The sequence below is a fragment of the Rana temporaria genome, chromosome 3 (assembly GCF_905171775.1).
Source record: "Rana temporaria chromosome 3, aRanTem1.1, whole genome shotgun sequence".
NCBI classification, from domain to species: domain Eukaryota; kingdom Metazoa; phylum Chordata; class Amphibia; order Anura; family Ranidae; genus Rana; species Rana temporaria.
The window spans coordinates 113,277,218-113,301,259 of record NC_053491.1 but is presented as its reverse complement, the minus strand read 5'-3'; the positions used below and the strand labels follow the sequence as shown (position 1 = coordinate 113,301,259).

The 24,042-nt window shown below is 43.5% G+C and overlaps 1 protein-coding gene across 2 annotated transcripts in view; it reads left to right on the top strand.

The window, feature by feature from the left end:
- USP50 (ubiquitin specific peptidase 50) overlaps positions 1-24,042 on the top strand; it is a 33,203-nt gene that overhangs the window by 6,806 nt on the left and 2,355 nt on the right. The window contains exons 1-6 of one of the 2 annotated variants that reach the window (XM_040343274.1): positions 3,812-5,097; positions 7,156-7,347; positions 10,496-10,691; positions 11,421-11,630; positions 14,511-14,653; positions 17,670-17,802. In XM_040343274.1, the coding sequence (XP_040199208.1) occupies positions 3,836-5,097; positions 7,156-7,347; positions 10,496-10,691; positions 11,421-11,630; positions 14,511-14,653; positions 17,670-17,802 (2,136 nt within the window). In that variant the 5' untranslated portion in view covers positions 3,812-3,835. Of the gene's footprint in view, positions 1-3,811; positions 5,098-7,155; positions 7,348-10,495; positions 10,692-11,420; positions 11,631-14,510; positions 14,654-17,669; positions 17,803-24,042 lie in introns of those variants that run through there. The other variant, XM_040343275.1, reaches the window with a different exon arrangement.

Sequence of the window (24,042 nt, the reverse complement as noted above, 5' to 3'; positions counted from 1 at the left end):
ATATTAAGTGATTTTGCGCAGCCGAGCCGACCTGCCACCGTAAAACTGCGGCAGCTGGTCGGCAAGCCTTTTCTGTCAATTTTAGTTTCCAAGTAAAAATCTGTATTTTTGCTGCAAAATTACTTACAACCCCCAAACATTTTATATATATGATTATATATTAATCAGGTCACCAGACCTCACCTGAGACACTAGCACTTTGCCAGTCTCCTCCAGGGCAGGTCCTCCCCTGGTTTCCTTCATTAAAGCCCTGTACACACGATCAGTCCATCCGATGAGAACAGTCCTTCGGACTGTTCTCATCGGTTAACCGATGAAGCTGACTGATGGTCTGATGCGCCTACACACCATAGGTTAAATAACCGATCGGGTCAGAACGCGGTGACGTAAAACACAACGACGTGCTGAAAAAAACGAAGTTCAATGCTTCCAAGCATGCGGCGACTTGATTCTGAGCATGCGTGGATTTTTAACCAATGCTTTTGCATACTAACCGTCGGTTTGGACATATCGGTTAGGCGTCCATCGGTTCAATTTTAAAGCAAGTTCTACATTTTTTGACCGAAGGATAACTGACCGATGGGGCCCACACACGGTCGGTTTGGTCCGATGAAAAGGTCCTTCAGTCCGTTTTCATCGGTTTTGAACGACCGTGTGTACGCGGCCTAAGACAGCTTCCTCCCTTGTGGACAGACAGCTTGGGATCCCCCTTTAGGATTGCAGGCCCCAGCCAGCATAGCTGGGCCTACTCGACAGCGAAGCAACCCCGGGCCAACGTGGCCCCGAAGTCGGATTCACACACATGCACCTCGCGCCAGGAGGGCCACGAGGCGAACAGCCCCGATCAATGACGTCTGCCCCTTAAGTAACCCCTCCCAGCATGCACAGCGGGGTCACCACTCCCACTGTACTGTGGCAGAGAAGAGACACCCAACACACCATGGTACACCTGCATTTCAACAGGGGCCTCCAGTGGCAACGCCACCTGCAGGCAACAAGGGAACACTACCAAGTAGTACCACAGCCAGAACAGAGGCACATTTGTATTAATCAAACAGGTCTGGGCCCAAGTATTGGCACAGACATCCCTAAAATTTGAAAAGGCACCCACTAAATTTGGGGTTGGCGCTACACACACATATATATATATATAGTATATTTTTTTTAGCAGAAACTGTAGAGAATAAAATGGTGACCACTGCCATTTTTTTTATGTCACACGGTATTTGCATAGTGATTTTTCAAATGCAATTATTTGGGATAAATTAATTTTAAGGAATTTTAATGCAAAAAAACACAATATATAATCCAATTTTTATAAAATATAAAATGCGATGTTACGCCGGGTAAATAGATACCCAATATGTCACAGCTTAAAATTACGCACGCTAGTGGAATGGCAACAAACTACTATACCTAAAAATCCCCATAGGCGACAATTTAAACATTTTTACAGGTTACCAGTTTAGAGCTAGAATTACTGCTCTCCCTATAACATTTATGATGATACCTCACAGGTGTGGTGCGAACACCATTTACATATGGGTGCGCAACCTACGTATGCATTTGCCTCTGCACTGCGAGTATGGGGGCTGGGGCAGCATGACAGGAGGGGCGGCATATAGAGGAACCGATGCTCCCTATCTTCCTCCTGCAGCCGCTAAATGCCTGTGGGAGAGGGATAAGAAGCAGGCTTTCAGCGGCTGCAGGAGGAAGATGAAGGGCATCAGTTCCTCTATATGCTGCCTTTGCTGCCCCTTCTATCCAGGTGTACAGGTAAGCAATTTCAACCTCTGCCACCCCTGTAGTTACACCCCTGTAAAAAAGAATGTAATTTGTTAGGGAATGAAATTTCTCTCTAAATATTTTGTTGAAAAGGCTTGTTTAGAGGCCTCAATATCCAGACCAGCCTATCACAATAAGGTTGTGAAGGGTTCTTTAAGCTGTGGATGACTGACATCCCATCTACAGTACAAGTGTATCCTTAATTCCATGTCCAAAGCCACTGTGTAGATCTCTTTAGCGGTCTGTAAGGGTAGAATTGTGCAGGAGGACATCTTTCCCACTGAACATGTCAGGCCCCGTACACACGACCGAGTTTCTCGGCAGAATTCATCCAGAAACTCGATCGGAGCTGAATTCTGCCGAGAAACCCGGCGTGTGTACACTTTCGGCCAAGGAAGCCGACGAGTTCCTCGTCGAGCCAAATAGAGAACATGTTCTCTATTTCCTCGTTGTTCAATGAGGAAAGTTGGCTCGCCGAGATCCTCGGCGGCTTCACACAGAACTCAACGAGCAAAACGATGAGTTTTGCCCGTCGAGTTCCTCGGACGTGTGTACGGGGCCTAAGGGGCATTCTTCCCACCGACCACCAATGTAAAGAGCATTCTTCCCACTGGCCACCAATATTAGGGAAATTTTTCTTACAGACCACCATTGTAAGGGTCATTATTTCCACTGACCACCAATGTAAGGCGCTTTCTCTGTAATGATCAACAATGTAAAGGCATTCTTCCCAATTTATGTTAGCAGGGGTTTCTTGAGACCTCAAAATGATTTCTAGGGTTTCTCTGGGGTAAAAAAGTTTGAGAAAGACTGATCTAGAATGACTAACCGCTACCACTCTGTGAAAGTAACCAATAAAGGGGTTTTTCCACTTTCTTGTGTCTTCTTTTCCAAGCCAGGTTTCATTATTTGGTCAAAAGTAAAGATTGAGGGGCAGATCCACAAAGAGAGTACGCCGGCGTATCTAGTGATATGCCGGCATACTTTCAAATTTCCTGCGTCGTATCTTTGTTTTGAATCCTCAAAACAAGATACGACGGCATCTGGGTTAGATCCGACAGGCATACGCCTTCGGATCTAAGATGCAATTCTTCGGCGTCCGCTGGGTGGGCGTCGAGTATGCAAATTAGCTATTTCTGACGATCCACGAACGTACGAGCGGCCGTCGCATTCTTTTACGTCGTCTCTAGTCGGCTTTTTCCAGCGTATAGTTAAAGCTGCTATATGGTGGCGTACTCAATGTTAAGTATGGCCGTCGTTCCCGCGTATAATTAAAAAAAAAAAATTTTGTTTGTGTAAGTCGTCCGTGAATCGGGCTGGACGTAATTTACGCCCACGTCAAAACAATGACATCATTTAGCGCAATGCACGGCGGGAAATTTAGGGACGGCGCATGCGCAGTTCGTTCGGCGTGGGGACTTGCTTCATTTAAATGAAACACGCCCCCTACTCGCCGCATTTGAATTGCGCGCCATTACGCCACGAGAGATACACTACGCCGCCGTAACTTACGGCGCGAATTCTTTGTGGATTCGAAGCTGGGAACAGTAAGTTACAGCGGCGTAGCGTATCTCACATACGTTGCGCCCATGCAATTGTATGTGGATCTGCCCCTTCATGTGAGGCTTTTGGCATAAGCATTTGTATCAGACATTAGAAGGTATTCAATGCTTGCAAAGCAATAAATATAATATTTATTTATATCATTATTTATAATATACTGTATATATAATAACATGATATTTTGCCACTTTTATAAATATTTTAGAGCTTGTAAAACACACTAAAGAACACTAATGAGTGATCATTTTAGATTAATCATAATCTAAATAAGTGTTTAAAGATATTTTGTGTGCTGTACTTCACTTGTGCAACAGTTATTATGGTTTCAGGTTACTTTGGCTTATAATGTCTTGTGTTTGCCATAGTGTGGCTGTAACAAATGACGACTGTACACATACATTCGGTATGCTGAGCTGCTTTGTTTAGGAGTTACTGGTAACCGGCCTACCACTCCCACAAACAAAAGGTACAGCAACTTAATCAATGGATGGTGTGGGTTGATTTTCTAAGCAGAGGATGTTTTTTATTCGGAAGAGTACTGCAAGTGGCTATGGATGTAATAGTTGCCACACTCACATCAGTACAGTGGACACCAGAAGACACCTCTATAGTCAAAGCTGCTTCCACATCCTGTGGCACCTGTGGAAGATGTTTTACCTTAAAACATAAAGTGAAGACAGAAGGGCATTACTGGAAAAGATCTCTAAAATCTGCTTATCTAGCACAGTCTTCCATGAAAGATACATTTAATTGCTTATTAAATGGAGACATCTTAGCAGAGGTAGTAAAGAAAATAAACAAAAATACCAGAAGACAACGGAAGGGTAAAAATGGATCACGGAGTTCTAAAAAGGTGGATCAAGCGGATATTCTAGAATGGATTGGAGGATTGTTATGGAGTGGACTGATTGGATTTTATGAAAGGCCAACAAAGGAGTTCATAAACCTCTCAAGGAAACGGTATCGTCAGCTAACCTCAAATGGGCAGCTCCAGGATATGTTCATTATGTTCGATACGGCAACAAAAACTATCCCAACTTTTTTCCAGGAAATGAACAAATTACAGGAAAAACTAGTTTTAAATTTTAGGACAATGTTTGAGCCGGGTCAGACTCTTTGCATAGAAAAATATAAAGTAGATTTCGGTACATTAGATCATCCTAGAGACTTACGGGTGGCCTTGTTGGTGGACAAAGAAACAGGTTTTATCTGTAATTTTTTTATATACTCCATCTTTCATTTATTAAGTGAATCGGAATATATCCCATTGATATACATTATCCGCAAACTCCTCAACCCCTTCTATAACCAAAATTATACGGTGGAGATTGACAATTCAGCTCATATAGATGAAACCATCATTGGGGAATGTAGAAAGCTTGGGATACGGCTAGAACCTTTTCCTTGGTTTGGGGAAAGCTCTCAATTAGCATATAGAGACCAAGGTGGTGAAAACAATATCTATTTTTCGGACTGGGAAGGCTATTTAGTGTTTCCACTTAATGGAAAAGATCATCCTTCATTCATGTTCTTGGTATACTTTTGGCTTCTGGTTCACATTTCTGCCATTAATGCTTTCACGCTATATTCACTTAAAAATAGGAAGTCCAGTGAAGATTTATTACTTGAGGATTTTGTAGAACTTCTCTCTAAAGAGATGATTCAAGTTTTTGTTCGTCCAGATTCTTCTCAGTGTGGTGATAATAGTGAGGAGGATCAGAAAACAGTCTATAGTAGAGGCAACCAGCTGTAAGTAGTTTTAAAGTATCTGTAAACCCAATCATATAATCTTCACTATGTCAATGTCATTTTAAAATGTGTTTTCAATCGTTTTAGGCAACTCTTTTCAGTGGTGCGATAAAAGAAGCCAGATACACATCCTTCATCAGCAATTTATTGAGAATTGGCTAAAATATGGTCATGACAAAACACTGACCTGTTTTGCAGTGTTAATTTCGTAGATGAAATCTTTTTATCTACTAAAACACGATTAAAACTAAAACAATTCAGATGACTAAAATACGACTAAAACTAAAAATGGGATTTTAGTCAAAGAACCTAATATTTAATGTTGGTAATATATTCAGGTAATATATGCAAATAGCATTACAGCCAATAGAGTTTACAGTTTTTTTGGAGTTTTTTTATATTTTAAAGTTGCACTTCTGTTTGTCAAAAAGCAATATTTTTGTTTGTTTATGAAGCTTGGTTTTAATTAAAAAGACTTTTATATATATATATATATATACCGTATTTATCGGCGTATACCGCACACTATTTTGCCCTGAAAATCAGGGCAAAATCGTGGGTGCGCGATATACGCCGATACCCGCTTTCCCGCGCCGAGTTTGAATACTGCGCCGGCATATACCGAGCGCAGTACACTCGTGTATAGTCGGGCAGTCTGGGCTACACTCGCGCTCACGTCCTGTACGTCCAGGACGTCAGCGCGAGAGTAGCCGCGCATTGCCGACTATACGCGAGTGTACTGCGCTCGGTATATGCAGGCGCAGTATTCAAACTCGGCGCGGGAAACGAGCGGGGAGGACGCCGCAGAAGGACGACGGACCCGACGAAGAGGACACCGGAAGCCGCAGACGGACGCCGGACCCGACGAGGCCGCCGATGGACGCCGTGCAAGACACCAAACTGTAAGTACAAAAATCTTTTTTTCACAGGAATTTCTGGGCAAATTTAGGGGTGCGCGCTATACGCGGGAGCGTGCTATACCCCAATAAATACGGTATATATATATATATATATATATATCACAATGGCGAAATCTGTGTCTGTAGTGCATGTTCAAACCTTAATACCATAAATAATAAGTCATTCGATTTTTACTTCAGGAGTATATACTGAGTTTGCAAATTCCATAGAAATGTTTAAATAATGCATTGCAATTTAACTAAACCCATTTGATTTTAGTCGACTATAATGTACTGGAGATTTTAGTCGACTAAAATACGAAACTAAAGCAATTCAGACGACTAAAATTCATCTCAAACTAAAATGGCATTTTAGTCAATGGACTGAGACTAAAACTAAGTCGAAATTCAACATCAAAATTAACAATGGTAATGGAGCTTTGTCAACTAAAGTGTACTGGAGATTTTAGTTGACTAAAATGTACTGGAGCCCTCCAACCGACATCAGCCCAAAAACTCCTGTTTGATGTTACAATTTAGGGATACCATTGTCACAGGCCACACCCAAAGTTGGCACAAAAATAACACTAGACTCACCACTGCGATATAGTACTGGCATACCCCACTTTTAAGTACACAATAGGGTTTATTTACTAACGCTGGAAAGTGCAAAATCAGGCTCACGTCTGCAAAGAAACCAATGAGCTTTTAGGTTTTATTACCAGGCTTAATTGAATAAGCTGGGGTTAGAAGCTCATTGGATTCTATGCAGAAGTAAGCCTGATTTTGCACTTTCCAGCAATAGTAAATAAACCCCATTGTGTACTTAAAAGTGGGGTATGCCTGTACAGACCACACTCCCCCACTCCAACGCAGCTGCATGTTTTCTTCCCAATTTAAGCCCTTCTCGCTGTTAGCACAATTTGGTTACACCCACCATTTGGTATGGCTTGCTATGCGCACCACTATTGGCCACAGCCCCTAGTCCACCACCTCTCCCAGCCCTGTTAAGGGGTACAATTTAGGCACATGAGCTGCCAAGTGGTACCCAAGTGAAAAAAGGTTGGGTTCCACTGTCTTAGTGAATACAGCTGTATATTACATTTCATATTGTCAGTCTGATTTGCAGTAATCTGTAATTCTGTCTATTATTTTCTAGACACAAAAATGCTGAGACATCCAGTGGATCCACTAAGCATTCCCAACACAAGTCAATGAAAGAAAAAGGAGTGACGGGACTAAGTAATCTGGGGAATACGTGCTATATGAATGCAGTTATACAATGTCTCAACTCTACCTCCCAACTAGTTGAATACTTATTTTCTTGGCAGTTTGAAAACTTAATTGCTAGGTAAAAGGTTTTTGTTTTTTGACTTTACTAAGTATTCTAGTTGTCCGTAGATGATGTGGAAAGATTTACTACAGTTCAAAATGTACAATTTCTGTGATTATTCTGAGTGACATTTACATATATAGATAGTGTGAGGCCTCGTACACATGGCCGAGGAACTCGACGTGCCAAACACATCGAGTTCCTCGGCCAGTTCAGCCCTGAAGCCGCCGAGGAGCTCGGCGGGACGAGAGCTCCCATAGAACAACGAGGAAATAGAGAACATGTTCTCTATTTCCTCGCCGAGGTCCTCGTCGCCTTCCTCGGCCGAAAGTGTACACACGGCCGGGTTTCTCGGCAGAATTCAGCCAGAAACTCGGTCGGAAGCTGAATTCTGCCGAGGAAACTGGTCGTGTGTACGGGGCCTTGAGAGAGATATGAAGCCTGTTATTTCCGATCACCTTCTGAAAACTTGCCTGATTGTTATGTTGGCCTTCTGGCTTCAATTCTCTTAAAGCAACTTTGTTGCATCCTGTAAAACAGTAATAATACACGTTCCTCCACCTATGTCTCCTATTTCTGATACTTATATAGAGCTACAATGGCCAAAGAGTCTTCAGTATCCTACATGCTTTCAGTTGTGTTGGGTTCCTGTGTTCCACACTGCACACTGCCTACAAGACAACATTTAGGCCTGTTCAAGACACCTAGACTAAAGGGCTAAAGGATGCTGGATGTCATCAAGGCCGGAAGTTCCTCAGGGACCATGGGCAGGAAGGCACATATATACTCTATGTTTATTGAGTACAGAGGGAGTAGTCAGTTGTACAACAAAACACTCACTTTTATGGTGAATCTAGATTTGGGCTTTGAAGAGACCCATAGGTAAAGATGCAGAAAAAAAACAAATATTTTAAACAATTTTTTAAGTGTTTTTTTTCTTTCCATAAATTATTTTCTGTTCACATACAATGGGTCTTTGTACTTGCCACTTCCATATTCAACCTTTTATGATTCAGTCAGGGGAGGAGTGAAGGGGAACACTATAGGACCAGGGTCAGCAGCCGATGGTTAAATCTTGAACACGGCTTTGCCAATCCTTTACTCCAGCCTCCACCGCTTTCATCTTAACAGCTGAGCAAAGAGTGGGAGGCAACACAGTAGCCTTTCAAGTTATCCAGCAGGTGATTGGTTGCTAGGAAGCCGGGCAGTCCTAGCAACCAATTACCAACTTCCTAATATGAATAGTTAACTTGGTTTCCCACTCTCCCCTCCATCCAGTACTGTGCTGCCTCTCACTCTCTGCTCTGCTAAACAGACGGTGTAAGATAGATGAATGCTACCTACACTCTGCTGTGTTAAGAGGATGATGTGAACGGGCAAAGGACACGACTGTGGGGAGTGGAGCAGATGACACTGCTATGGGGTGGGGGGGGGCAGAGGATATTACAGTAGGGGGGTGATATGAGGGGGCAGAGAACACTACTATGGTTGGGGGGGTCAGAGGACACTAAAGTGAGGGGGGTTTAAAGGGGGCAAAGGACACTGCTATGGGGTGGGGCAGAGGACACTACTGGGGGGAGCAAAATACACTACTGTGGAGTGGAAGAGTACATTGCTGTGGCCTATGGGGGGTTATTTCAAGGGGGCAGAGGATACTACTGTGGCACACCATGTGTTCTTCATGACGTCTTTCTATTGAGGGCTAGATAGTTTTTATTTTAATAAATGGCACCACCGGGATCTTTGATTTTCTCCATGTTGTCCAGGTTCATTTCAACCTCTGAAAAATAGGCTACCCATGCTATAGGGCAGGGGAGTCAAACTCATCGTGGGCCGCATCAGCATTATGATTTCCCTCAAAAGGGCCGGGTGTATCTGTAAGATTAGATTTCCAGCACATCCCCTCCCCTTTACATTAGATGTCAAGAGTCACCCCACCATCAGAAGTTGAGTCCCCCACTCTCCCTTACATCACAGTGCACCCCCATTTCCTTGTGCTGCTGCTGGGAAAAAGCAGGATGCTTGAAAGCCGAAAGTAAGGGTCTGGAGAAGGACCAGAGGAGGTGCGAGGGCCACATGAAATGGCCCGGAGGGCCAGATTCGGCCGCGGGCCTTGTGTTTGACACCTGTGCTATAGGGCGTCACTTGGGTGACAGTGCTGAGTCAGCTGGCACCACACCCAGCAGCAGTCTCAGGGTATTTGGATGTCCACACAATAGAGGCACACAATAGAGGCTTTTACTTGCACGTAGGAAGGTCTCAGTACTCCCCACAGCAGGTGGCACTCAAATGAAGCGGCAATGCAGAAGGGGAAGGAAGTTGTGAGGCACTTGGTTCCTTTATGATTTCCTACATTCACAGGGACACAACTGTTCAATTGGACACTGGCGCCCCATGTGAATTCAGCAGCCAGCTTGGGTCAGGAAGAGTCTATTTAGGACCCGGCTCCCAGATTTGGCATGCTTTATGCAAATGGATAGCGTAGGGACAAGATCTCTGTTTGACAGGGACAGTGCTTAGAGGTAAGGAAAGGTTCCAGAGGAGTAGGGATAGTAAAGGGATTACATATACCTCTCTTCAGGAATCCTCCCATTTGGGTGTGGACCAGCCAGGCCACATTCCCCTCCTCTTGCAGATGCTGTCGGCATCTTCAAGTCTTCAAACTGCTGTCACAGTTTGTAAGTGGCTCCGGACAGGTGCGATAGTCCTGAATAAGCTGTGTTGAACCTTTCTACAATATAACTTTGTTGCTTGACTTGGTCTTGTGTGTTTTCTGCCTGCCACACCATGCTGCACCTTACTCTCATGTAAATGACGTGCCTAAAATGCAATAAATACACATATACTTTATAGTAATACACATATACTTTATAGTCTTATGGGAAAATTGTTGTTGAAATATATGGGGGTTGACTTAATAAAACTGGACAGTGCAAAATATGAAGCAGCTCTGCATAGAAACCAATCAGCTAGCGTTTTTTTTTTTTTGTCAAAGCTTAATTGAAAAAGCTGAAATTAGAAGCTGATTGGCTAACATGCACACCAGGTTTTGCACTCTCCCGTTTTAGTAAATCAAGACCATGGTCTGATGTTTCTCTTTAGGTGGTTAACTAAACATAAAAATTTTACTAAACATCTGCTGATATGTTTATATCCTTTTTTGCAGGAATAAAAAGATATTTGTGAACGCCTTTGCTAAGCTTGTGGCAGACCTATGGTTTGGTGAATCCCAGTCTGTGATACCAGAAGACTTTTGGGGTACATTGTGTGAAATTCACCCACCTTTTTGGGGGGAAAGTCAACAGGATGCACAGGAACTGCTCATATACACTTTGAATGGATTACACGAGGATCTAACAAATGTAAGATTATTTATTGAGCATTACTAAAAGTGGTTGTTAACCCACTATATTATGATCATGCCATCCTCTCTGTTATATAACGCTATGTGCTCCTGTGCCTGTGTTGTATAAAAAAAATGCATATTATACTGTATATCAGAGCGGCTCCTGGCACTCACCTGGCTCCTCAGCTCTCTCCTCTTTCCAGCTGATAGCTATAGTGGGCGGGGCCGAGAACTGCCTCTGATGTCAGCTGGTGAGAAGAGAAGGAGAGAGGAGAGAGATCCGAGGAGTCACGTGAGTGCCAGGAGCCTCTCTGATATAGGTATAAACTGCATCTTTTTTATACGGCACAGGGGGTCATAGCTTTATATAACAGAGGGGATGGCATGATGAGGATGAGGATGATCTTGGAGTGGAGAGAGCTGACAGGCAGGGAGGGGAGGAGGACACAGGAGAGAAGAGATCAGGGCTGTGGATGAAGGAGGCACGTAAACTGACCATGTAAACTGACCACTGTGTCAGGGCACAGCAGCCATGATATACCACGGTCAGTTTACAGGAGGGAGGGCATAGCTAGGCAGGATCAGGTAAGAGATAGTGATATATTTAAATGTGATTCTGCCAGACTATATTTAAGTCACATGCACCCCGAATGTTGGAAATAATGAACTCTGTCATAAATTTGGATATAGCCGCTCTAAAAAAAAATATTCTAGGCAATAATTTAAAGCCACCTCTCTTTTTCAGACTACCAACAACACATCCTCTAACATGGTGAAAGGTATTATTATAAGGCATACCATAAAGAATGCTTCCAATACTCCAATCGCACGCTTATTCCAAGGGGTTCTTAGCCAGACAACAATTTGTATGGAGTGTGGAAGGAGAAGTTACAAGGAGGACATTTTTACTGTACTTTCACTTCCCATACCTTCTGGAAATGGAGCATCTTTGATGGTAATATGAAAATATCTACTGTTACTTGACTCAAAATCATTGCAAAAAGCCCATTTATTTTCTGAAAGTGTAATGCCTCGTACACTTGACCGGTTTTCCTGCAAAAAAATTAGAACCAGCTCTCTTTTTTCCAGTCGTGATTCCCGGAGGTCTTTTTCCCATTGCAAAAACTGCTTGTGTGTATGCTTTTCAGGTGGGGGGGGGGGGACGTGCATACTCAGAATCAAGTATGAGACGGGAGCACTAGTTCTGGTAAAACTAGCGTTCGTAATGGAGATAGCACATTCGTCACGCTGTAATGGACTGAAAAGCGATAATCGTCTCTCATCAAACTTTTACTAACACGAGGATCAGCAAAAGCAGCCCAAAGGGTGGCGCCATTTGAATGGAACTTCACCTTTATAATCCCGTCATACGTGTTGTACGTCACCGCGCTTTGGTTGGGCAGGATTTGGCATGAACGTATGCAAGTCAAGCTGGAGAGGAATCACGACGGGAAAACTTAGTTTTTTTTTCTGAAAGGAAAACCGGTCGTGTGTACGAGGCATAAGGCTATAGGCTACCCATTACTAGCCTACAGTATGTTTGATTAATTTTTTGAGACCCGGGCCATAGTAAAAAGATGGCCACAAGGTAGCTCTATAGATCCAGGAGGCCGTCTTTTTAAAGCCTCGGTTCCTCCGGCCACTGGGGGGCGCTCATGCGTGCCCAGCGCGTCACTGAGATGCCGATGCGCGTGCCTAGCGGCCGCGATGCCCGCCAGGTACCCGTGATCGGCAGTGACAGAGCCAGGCACGTGGAGCTCTGTGTGTAAACACAGAGCTCCACGTCCTGTCAGGGAGAAGAGACCGATGCGGTGTCCCTTGTACATAGGGACACAGATCGGTCACCCTCCCCAAACAGTAAGAATCACTCCCAGGGTACACATTTAACCCCTTCCTCACCCTCTAGTGTTAACCCCTTCCCTGCCAGTCACATTTATACAGTAATCAGTGAATATTTATAGCACTGTTCGCTGTATAAATGTGAATGGTCCCAAAAATGTGTCAAAAGTGTCTGATGTGTCCGCCATAATATCGCAGTCCCGATAAAAATCGCAGATCGCTCCCATTACTAGTATAAATAAAAATATATATATCAGAATTCTATCCCCTATTTTGTAGCTGCTATAACCAATCACTATGCGCTTATTGCGATTTTTTTTCTCCCAAAATATGTAGAAGAATACATATCGGCCTAAACTGAGAAAAAAATAGTTAAAAAAAAATAAAAATTGGGATATTTATTATAGCAAAAAGTAAAAAATATTGTGTTTTTTTCAAAATTGTCGCTCTTTTTTTGTTTATAGCGCAAAAAATAAAAACCGCAGAGGTGATCAAATACCACCAAAAGAAAGCTCTATTTGTGTGGAAAAAAAGGACGTCAATGTTGTTTGGTAGCTATGTCGCACGACCGCGCAATTTTCATTTAAAGCGTGACAGTGCCGAAAGCTAAAATTTCGCCTGGGCAGGAAGGGGGTATATGTACCCAGTAAGCAAGTGGTTAAATACCATTACCTTACATACAGTTCAGGGGTAAAGTACATCCTATGCAAAAAATGTAGTCTGAATTAGTTTGTCTCTAAATAAGATAAAAAGTTGAGGACAGTCTTCAAGTTGGTTTTCCTGATCTAGTATTGGGATATTAATCATCTATTGCTCCCACAATCTGTCAATTTTAGGCAAGTCAACACAAAGAAGAGCCATATAGTTATGCTTGATATGGATATGAATGCATACACAAAAGGCATATTGTTCTCATAAAGCAAAAAAATTACTATTGTCTGCCCAAATCATAAATATAGTGGCCCGGATTCACAAACAGCGTCGCATATTTATGCCGCCGTAGCGTATCTTCTTTACGCTACGCCGACGTAGTGCATAGAGGCAAGCACTGGATTCACAAAGCCAGTGCTGCCAAATCTGCGCTGGGTTACTAAGTCGTAAGTCGGCGTAAGTGGAAGTGGGCGTGAGCCATGCTAATGAGGCGTGACCCCATGCAAATGATGGGCCGAGCGCCAGACAGATATGAATCGCCAACTGCGCATGCCCCGGGACGTGGACGCATCCTTCTGCGCATGCTCAGAATCATGTCGGAACAACTGCCTAAGATACGACGGATCACTGCCTACGGCGTGAATGTAACTTACGCCCAGCCATATTCACGTCCAACGTAAACAACGTAAAATACGACGGCTTGTGTTCCCTGGTCCATACCTTTGCATGGGTTGCGCCTCATATATGGGGAATAACTTTACGCCGGACGTACGACTTACGCAAACCGCGTATATTATGCGCCGGGCGCAAGTACGTTCGATAATCGGCGTATCTCCCTCATTTGCATATGTGCATAGAAAATCAATGGGAGCGGCAAATGCGCCCATTGTAAATATGCGCCCACGATACGCCGGCGTAGGCAAGTTACGTCGGTCGTAGGAAGCCTATTTTTAGGCTTATCTTAGTATGTGGGTCGGCGCATAGATACGACGGCGCACATTTGTACTTACGTCGGCGTATCTTGAGATACGTCGACGCAAGTGCTTTGTTAATCCAGGCCATAGTATATACAGCAACAATATACTGCAAATTCATAAAAAGCAAATCAATAAATATCAAATCATTAATAAAAGTGTAAATGTATGGTGCTTCAAATAAAAACGAATGTTCCCATTAGAATATTTCCCCTCTAGTGCTGTTCCTTGATGGTAATAGTAATGAGGGCAGATGTAGCAAAACACCTAACACGTGTTCTAATTCACCTCCATTCTATACATAACTAAAAAAAAACAAAAAAAAAAAGTTTTGCCTTTAGTTATATGTTGAAGTGTGTTCTTTATTACAGCAATGTCTACAGAGCTTCTTCCAACAAGCCATGTTGACCAGCACAGATAAGGTATTCTGCCGATACTGTAAAACCAAACAGGATGCTACAGTTGAAGTGAAGATAAGCAAACCACCAAAGATTTTAATTCTACATTTAAAGAGGTATTTTCTAAATTGGGCAGGCTACATAAATTCCATATTAACTTTTTATGCTATGGATTGGAGTTAGGGTTGCCACCTTTTCTTCAAGCCAAACCCAAACCCTTTAGCAGCCTACTTTAGGGTGCCCTAAGGAGAATAGTATTGCGGCTGCAGCAAACAGTGGGTGTGGCCAAATTGCTCTTGCAGTCGTCCACAGCTCCGGGTTGGCAACAAATTTGTTTGTGACTATCTTGGTTACTTGGGGAGCCACAGCCCGGTCTGAATAATGTGTCCGGGTCTCAGTCGGCCTGAAACCCGGACACATGAAACAAAACCTGGACTGTCCGGGTGAATCCCGGACAGGTGGCAATCCTAATTGGAGTGGGTGTGGAAGAGCGCTTCCCATGAAGGGGGTTATCTTATGCGGGGAGGAGCCGAGACAGCCGCCGAGAGACCCCAGAAGACCAGGATCGGGGCCACTGTGTGCAAAACGAGCTGCACACAGTGGAGGTAAGTATAACATATTTGTTATTTTTATTTTTTTAAACTGGAACCTTTAGTGTCCCTTTAACATCTCTAAATGTCACCACTTTTTAACTAATGAAACCACCAAGCTACTCATTCACTCACCGCTTCCTTCTCATACCTCTCCATAGGCTATACCCCCCTTCAGTCTATCAGAAATGCTGCTGCCAGACTCATCTTACCTTACCAACCACTTAGCGTCTGCCACATCTCTCTGCCATTATCTCCACTTGCTTCTGATTGCCCAGTGAATTAAACTCAAAGTACTAACAGCAACATACAAAAACATTCACAACTCTGAGCTACATCACCAGTCTTGTCTCCAAATATCATCAAAACCACCCTTTCTGCTCATCCCAGGACCTCCTGATCTAGCTCTCTGGTCTCCTCCTCCCATGCTCATCTCCAGGACTTTTCGAGAGTCTCTCCCATCTTTTGGAACTCTTTACCTCAATCTGTCTGGCTATCTCCTATCTGGCCACCTTTAGGCGCTCCCTAAAAACTCATATCTTTAAGAAAGCCTATCACGTCTTCAACAAAAAACCTGAACTTTTAACCACTTGCTTACTGGGCACATAAACCCCCTTCGTTCCCAGGCGAAATCTCAGCGTCCGGCACTGCGTCGCTTTAACTGACAATTGCGCGGTCGTGCGACGTGGCTCCCAAACAAAATTGGCGTCCCTTTTTCCCCACAAATAGAGCTTTCTTTTGGTGGTATTTGATCACCTCTGCGGTTTTTATTTTTTGCGCTATAAACAAAAAAAGAGCAACAATTTAAAAAAAATATATATTTTTTTTACTTGTTGCTATAATAAATATCCCAATTTTTTTTTAAAAAACTATTTTTTTTCTCAGTTAAGGCCGATACGTATTTTTCGACGTATTTTTGTAAAAAAAAAAAAAAAAAATCGCAATAAGCGACTGGTTTGCGCAAAAGTTATAGCGCCTACAAAATGGGGAACAGAATTATGTTTTTTTTTATTATTTTTTTTTTTTACTAGTAATGGCGGCGATCTGCGATTTTTATTGGGACTGGGATATTGCGGCGGACGTATCGGACACTTTTGACACAAATTTGGCGCCATTCACATTTATACGGCGATCAGTGCTATAAAAATGCACGAATTACTGTATAAATGTGACTGGCAGTGAAGGGGTTAACACTAGGGGGTGAGGAAGGGGTTAAATGTGTAGCCTGGGTGTGTTATAACTGTGTGGGGGGAGGGGGGGTGACTGGGGGAGGGGACCGATGCTGTGTCTCTATGTACAAGAGACACAGATCGGTCTCCTCTCCTCTGACAGCACGTGGAGCTCTGTGTTTACACACAGAGCTCCACGTCCCTGCTGTCACCTGCCGTGTCACCGACGATCGCGTGTACCCGGCGGACATCGCGGCCGCCAGGTACACGCATCGGGTCTTCGGCGATGCGTCGGGACAGTTTTTACCCATGCACATAAAGGCCGTTTTTAAACGGCCACTTGGCACTTGAGAGCCGCGCTGCGGACGTATTTCGTCTATAGCGCAGATCTCAAGTGGTTAAAGGGTTTGTAAAGGAATTTTTTTTTTTTTTATCTTAATAGCTTCCTTTACCTTAATGCAGTGCTGTTTTCATGTCCTCATTGTTCATTTTTGCTCTCAAGTTGCTGTAATTCTTCTCTGATCTCCACACTTCCTGGTTGTCTGTTTCCTGATGACCACAGTACTGGGAGCTTTCTCTCTGTGGTCACTAACTTCAAGGAGGTGTGATTACTGTGTGTCTAAAACCCCTCAGCACCAATCAGTTTTGTTTTCCAAACCATCACTGCCCTGTATTGGCTCTGTGGCTCTGTACATCACAGAAGCAGGAAACAACATGCAAAAACAAAACTAGAAACTACAGGTACATTATATGATTGATTTTTATCTATTTTTAATAATTTTTAAAAGGAACCAGTTAACTATTATGTCTCTATACCCTGTAAACAGTAATTTCAGCAAAAAAAAAAATGTTCCTTTACAACTCCTTTTAACTCTTCCATTAGCTCATCCCCCACAGTTATTACCTTTTTTACCACTTCCTTTATACTATTAGATTGCAAGCTTTTATGAGCAGGGCTCTCTTAACCCTCTTGTATTTTACTGTATTGTAACTGTGCTGTCTGCCCTCATGTTGTAAAGCGCTGCGAAAACTCTTGGCGCTATATGAATCCTGTATAGTACTAATAATCATAATTCGTGTGACCTGTAGTCAGCTGCGTTCCTGGGGTGGCAGGGATGGTTTGAAGTGAACCAGGTACTGCCACTTGGAGGGTGCCACCAGCGACATGCAGAGGGGCAGCGGCGTGCTAGGTGCCGGAACCTTATCCACACTGAAAAAAGTCAGAACTTTAATGCAGTGTAATCTCAACTCAACAGTAAAAGTATAGTCCTGACCAACAGAGAGAACGGCAACAGCAGTTTGGGAGAGTACCCTGTGAAATCATGCAATAATCTGTTCTGCATTCATCTAACAGTTTAGTATCTATTTTTCAGGTTTGAACATCAAGGCTGGGTAAGAAGGAAGCTGAAAACCAATGTAACTTTTCCTTTGACCAATTTAGACACATCTCCATTCGTAACATCGTATAATGTTAAACCCCCAGACTACCACCTATATTCTGTTGTGGTAAGTACAAGTGTTAAAGTTAATTAATAAGTGTACTGTATAGACATGTGCACACTGAAATATTTCGTTTCGGAATTTCGTTTTCGTCCAAAAAATGTATGTATTTAGTTACTCCCGAAAGTTTTTATTTATTTTGTTTTTCGTTAGAAATTGCATTCGTCCAAAAAACTGAATGAATTAACGTTGAATCTGTCATTGAAGGCTTATGGTGTCTGTCGAATGTTCAAAGAATATTTGACGGAGCAGCGAAACTGTACGGTGCCGCAATCGTACATTTCCGGTCGAATGATCTGCCTTCAAGCTAGCTATAGTAGAATTCTAATGTTGTATGACTAGTAATAATTATATTTATTAATTATTATTACTAGTCAACCAACATTGGAATTTTTCTATAACCTATGGGCGGAGCATTTGACCGGAAATGTACGATTGCAGTGTCGTACAGTTTAGCTGCTCCGTCAAATCTTCTTAGAACTTTCGACAGACACCATAAGCCTATAATGACAGATTCAACGTTTGTATGTTTTTCGATGCTTTGTTGAATCTTCGTCGTTCATGTTGAATTGTCAAGTTAGTTCTAGCTATTTTACTGCTCCTCCTCTTTGTTTACAATCAGCCAATAACATTCATCATCATTTTTTTTATTTTACTTCCCCCACCCAATTCCAGCAGCGATCTTTTCTCTCTATAATGTCAAATCTTTTCTCTCTATGTAGAATAATCTTGGACTATTAGGCCCCATACACACAAGAGAATTTATCCGCGGATACGGTCCAGCGGACCGTTTCCACGGATAAATCCTCTCAAAGATTTCCGCAGATTTCTATGCGATGGAGTGTACACACCATCGCATTGAAATCCATGCGGAAATCCTCTGGCGATGACGTGTCGCGCCGTCGCCGCGATTATGACGCGGCGACGGGCGCGACGCTGTCATATAAGGAATTCCACGCATGCGTCAAATCATTACGACGCGTGCGGGGAATCCCTTTGGACGGATGGATCCGGTAAGTCTGTACAGACGAGCGGATCCATCCGTTGGGATGGACTTCAGCAGATGGATTTGTTGTGCATGTCAGCAAATATCCGATCTGCTGGAATCCATCCCAGGGGAGATTTATCCGTGGAAAAAGATCCGCTGGCGTGTACACACCATAGGATCTATCCGCAGAAACCCATTTGCTGGGATTTATCTGCGGATGGATTCTATCGTGTGTACGGGGCCTTAGAGTTAAGGTTAGGCACATTCGATCACAAGTTCGATAGACACAGATTATTATTGTCAGTGTCATGTTGAATCTCCTATCTATATCTAACTGTTGTTGCAACGAAAATGAAAATAAAGTCGGATCTTTCAGTTTTCGTATTCTGCGCATTCGTTTTCGTTTGTTAAAATTAGAAATCTGTTAGAAATTCGGACGAAAATGCATTCGGACAAAAATTAATGCATATGTCTACTGTATACGCAGAGGGCAGAAAAATAGAAACTTTATTTTAGGCAAGTACTTCCATAAGGGTTTTGTAATAGTTGACCTCACAGATCAGTTTGCCACTTCACTGCCCAAGGTAGAATGTGGGATGTTACATTCTATAAATGCATTAGATCCCCTGGAAATTACCGTATTTATCGGCGTATACCGCGCACTTTTTTGCCCTGAAAATCAGGGCAAAATCGTGGGTGCGCGGTATACGCCGATACCCGCTTTCCCGCGCCGAGTTTTGAATACTGCGCCGACATATACCGAGCGCAGTACACTCGGGTATAGTCGGGCAGTCTCGGCTCCTTCCGCGCTCACGTCCTGGACGTACAGGACGTCAGCGCGAGAGTTGCCGAGCATTGCCGACAATACACGAGTGTACTGCGCTCTGTATATGTCGGCGCAGTTTTTTAAAACTCGGCGCGGGAAACGAGCGGGGAGGACGCGAGGACGCCGCAGAAGGACGCCGGACCCGACGAAGAGGACACCCGAAGCCGCAGAAGGACGCCGGACCCGACGAAGAGGACACCCGAAGCCGCAGAAGGACGCCGGACCCGACGAAGAGGACACCCGAAGCCGCAGACGAACGCCGGACCTGACGAGGCTGCCGATGGACACCGCGCAAGACACCAAAACTGTAAGTACAAAAAAAACTTTTTTTCCACAGGATTCGGGGCAACTTTAGGGGTGCGCGGTAAACGCGGGAGCGCGTTATACCGCGATAAATACAGTATACACTAAATGCTGAGTCAACCATTGTGATGGCTGACTCAAATTTTTACTGGTTATTTTTCAACCCAAAACAAAAACAGTATTATTTTTTCGGTCGTTTTCCATGCAGTCCCAACATGTTTTAGATCACTTAAAAGTGTTTACAGATGTATTATGGATAAAAGTGTAGTGTATTCACCAGGTGTATACCATGCACCCTTGAATACATTGTACATTCATACAAAAGTAAATTTTAATTTGTAAACTGGCAATTTTCTATTATGACACAGGCCACTTGATATCTCCCACAATGTAGTACCAGGGGCATCACCTCCAAATTGCACCAGTTTTGATAATTTCCCCTCATTGTATTTCAGCATTTGCATCTTCAAGATTTTTGCCTATGGAAAGACCTAGGTTTGCAGACTTTGTTTACACGGGAGCTGCAGTCAGCACTTGCTCCTCCTGAGGCCCATTGATGAGAGTAGGCATGCCAGGGAAGGTTGCCCTGGGAGTATAAAGGACACCCTAAGTACTAAAATTAAGTTTTCTTTGTTTATCTTGTACATCCAAATGTCTTCAACTGGTTAATGTATCAAGAAGTGATAGCCATACAGTTTAGACAAGGGTAGAAGTATTAACATTCAGAAAAAATTACATTCCATCATTCCACTAAAGCAAGCTCTAGTTGATGCAGGGAGTATCCAATTGCATTTGGGGATTAGGAAGTATTTTATTCCTCCACTGAATCATGCTTTTTTGGGGTTCTTCCTTCCTTTGGACCAACTGTGAGTATAGAGTTCTGCATACGGAGGCTATCTGTTTTTTTCTGCATTGGCTGAACTAAATGGACACGTGTCTTTTTTCAAACTGACTAACTATGTAACTATATGTAACTATGGTGCATATACCTACTGCCAATGTGTAGAAGAAACCAGCAAATACTGTGGGCCAGATCCACATACATCTGCGTCGGGCGCAGCGTATCTACGATACGCTACACCGCTGTAACTTACTTTTGTTTTGTTTGAATCCACAACGAATCCGCGCCGTAAATTATGGCGGCGTAGCGTATCTGTTGCGGCGTAAGGACGCGGAATTCAAATGGAAGTGATGGGGGCGCGTTTTATGTTAATACGTTGTGACCGACGTAAACAACGTTTTTTTTAACTGCGCATGCGCCGTCCCTGGGGGTATCCCAGTGCGCATGCTCGAAATTAAACCGGAACCAGCCAATGCTTACGACAGTGACGTCATTCTACACAAATTCCTATTCGCGAACGACTTACGCAAACAACGCAATAAATTCAAAATTGTACGCGGGAAGGACGGCCATACTTAACATTGAGTACGCCACCATATAGCAGCTTTAACTATACGCCGGAAAAAGCCGAACGCAAACGACGGAAAAAAATGCGCCGGCCGACGTACGTTCGTGGATCGCCGTAAATAGCTAATTTGCATACTCTACGTGAATTACGACGGAAACGCCGAAAATGGCGGCCGCCAAAAAATTGCATCTAATATCCGAAGGCGTACGAAGGCGTACGCCTGTTGGATCAAGCTGAGATGCCGTCGTATCTTGTTTTGAGGATTCAAAACAAAGATACGACGCGGGAATTTTGAAATTACGCCGGCGTATCAATAGATACGCCGGCGTAATTTCTTTGTGGATCTGCCCCTGTATGTTTATTATCCCTAGCTTGCCCTATTCACCTTCCTGACTTTTGTAATTAGCGGACACCAATAGTGTACATGGATAAGTTTAATTGAATTTCCATTAGTTGGGGCATTCCTGTAGTGGAGATTAATCGACCTAAGAGGACCACACACACTTTGAAATTATTGTAGTCCCTAAGTAATAATTTAACATCCCTCCATGTCACACTGGCAAAGCTTCTGTCCCTGTACACCTGCATGACCCATGATTCCACATGGTTGTATCTCTTAAATCTGTAGAATTTAAATTCCCACAATACTCCTACCCTGCTGATCTCAATTTTGGTTCTGAAGCACAAAATCCCTCATACCCCATTGTGAAATTCTTGGTTCCTGTAGCACTGCTAGTAGTACCAGTATACCCCACATGCATTTCTCCTGTCTGTACAAGTCCTATGTAGCACCCTGCTACCAATTAGTGGGCGCTATATGTTGAAATTATAGTTGCCTGGGCAGTAGTTTGGCCCAGAGAGATTTTGTTCAAATTCATGGCTCTGTTCCAGTTTAGCTGGTTGCATGATTTTCCCCCTGATGGTGGGTGTCGCTGTCACCGCTGGTCAGGGTTGGAAAGGCAACAGGCTGAATGCATTGGGTACCTCTTTCCCAGAAGCAGCCCAGAGGGCGTGGTCAACCTGCTGTGCATTCTGGGAGAGAGTACTTAAGGGACAGACACCATTTTGTGGGGTTTGTTTTTCCGATCCTCGCCTGAGGGCCCTCCTGGCCTCAGGGATGTGTTGGCAGTTACTGCCTTGGGGCCACGCTTGCCTGAGGCCTTGCAACTGAGATGTAGGCCCAGGAGCTACTGGGGCCTACTGACTCAGGGATAATCCTGTGTCGCCTTACCTGCTGGAAGGGACCGAGCAATTGAGGACTTAATTGGAGGATATGTCCGGATCTCAAAGTTTACCTCACAGTGCTGCCGGAGCGGCTGAAAGATCCGGGCACTGAGAGCTGAGTTCTTCCCTCAGAAGGTAACCTAGTCTGTGGCAGAGACTATTGAACAAGTTCTACCTTCACCTAGTCAGTGGCAGAGACTATTGAACAAGTTCTACTTTCACTTAGTCTGTGGCAGAGACTATACTTTAATCGAGCTTCGCACCGGCTTCTAGGACAGTGAGAGTGGGCATATCCGGTGGTCTCTGAGTCCAGCGTGGAGGCGGCTGTTCCTCTGGACCTAAAAGAATATCAGTGGTTTGCAAGTCAGATGCCTGAAACTCCCCTAAACCTCCATCCCTCTTTTCTGAAGTTATCTTTAATAAAAAAAACTCTCCGAAGGAGGGAAAAAAAGAGATGCAGACATTTCTTCCTTAACCACCTCTTCAAGGAGAACCCCTGAGGGAGGCGCACGGAACAGTAAGGTAACGGCGGGCCCCAATCTAAACCAGCAGCTCCTTTGGGGGTAGTGCTACACCTATCATACCTGTGTGACATTATTTACAGTCTCAGTACTTCTAGTACAAGTTTAGGCACGGTCTAGTGGTCTCTCAGATTTGTAGAAGTGCAACTCTTGTTCCATACATTGATGTCGATACTACACACCACGCTCAATAGACCAAAAGTCACACACTGAAATCTCAGTATTTATAAAAAAAAGATCTAGCAAAGTTTTAGTATGAGGCCCGGTTCACACTGTTGCGCTGTGAATTTAGTCAGCGAATTTTACCGCGAATTTAAGGAGTGGGACACAGCTGCGATTAATGTTCTAGCCAATGAAATCATAGTGTAAAAAAAAAAAAAAAAGTGTTAACTTCCTGTGCACTTCCTGTTTTTTGTGGAGAATCGCGTGGTGGAATTCGCACATATGTGAACCATCATTGCAATTCCAGATTTACACACTGATGTCTATGGAGACTAAAGTCGCAACGCAACGCAGTAAAGTTGGACAAGACCCTTTTTTTATCACATCGCATTCATAGAGGAATCACAACGCATTTATATGAACGGCCGTCATTGAAAACAATGACTTTAGGGATGACATGCGAATTCAAAGTGTTTTTGACGCATCCCATTCGTTATGAACTCGCACAAGTGTGAACCGGGCCTAACGGACATCTCTGCTGTCTTTGTAGAACTACAAGTTACTGCATGTTGTACTGACTTCGTCATTATCTATGTAAAATTATAGGCCTCAGCAGTCTCCCTACCACTTGTACATGTTATCTCTCTGGAGAACTGCAAATCTAGCATTCTCACTTCCTGAACTAGGTACAGTCCCATCCTATACCTCGGATTGTTATCCACAAAATTCACAACAATCATCAAGAAATCTGTATCTTATTGCTAACAAATTTATTTGGTTCAGCAACACACATACATTTCATTTTCCATTTTA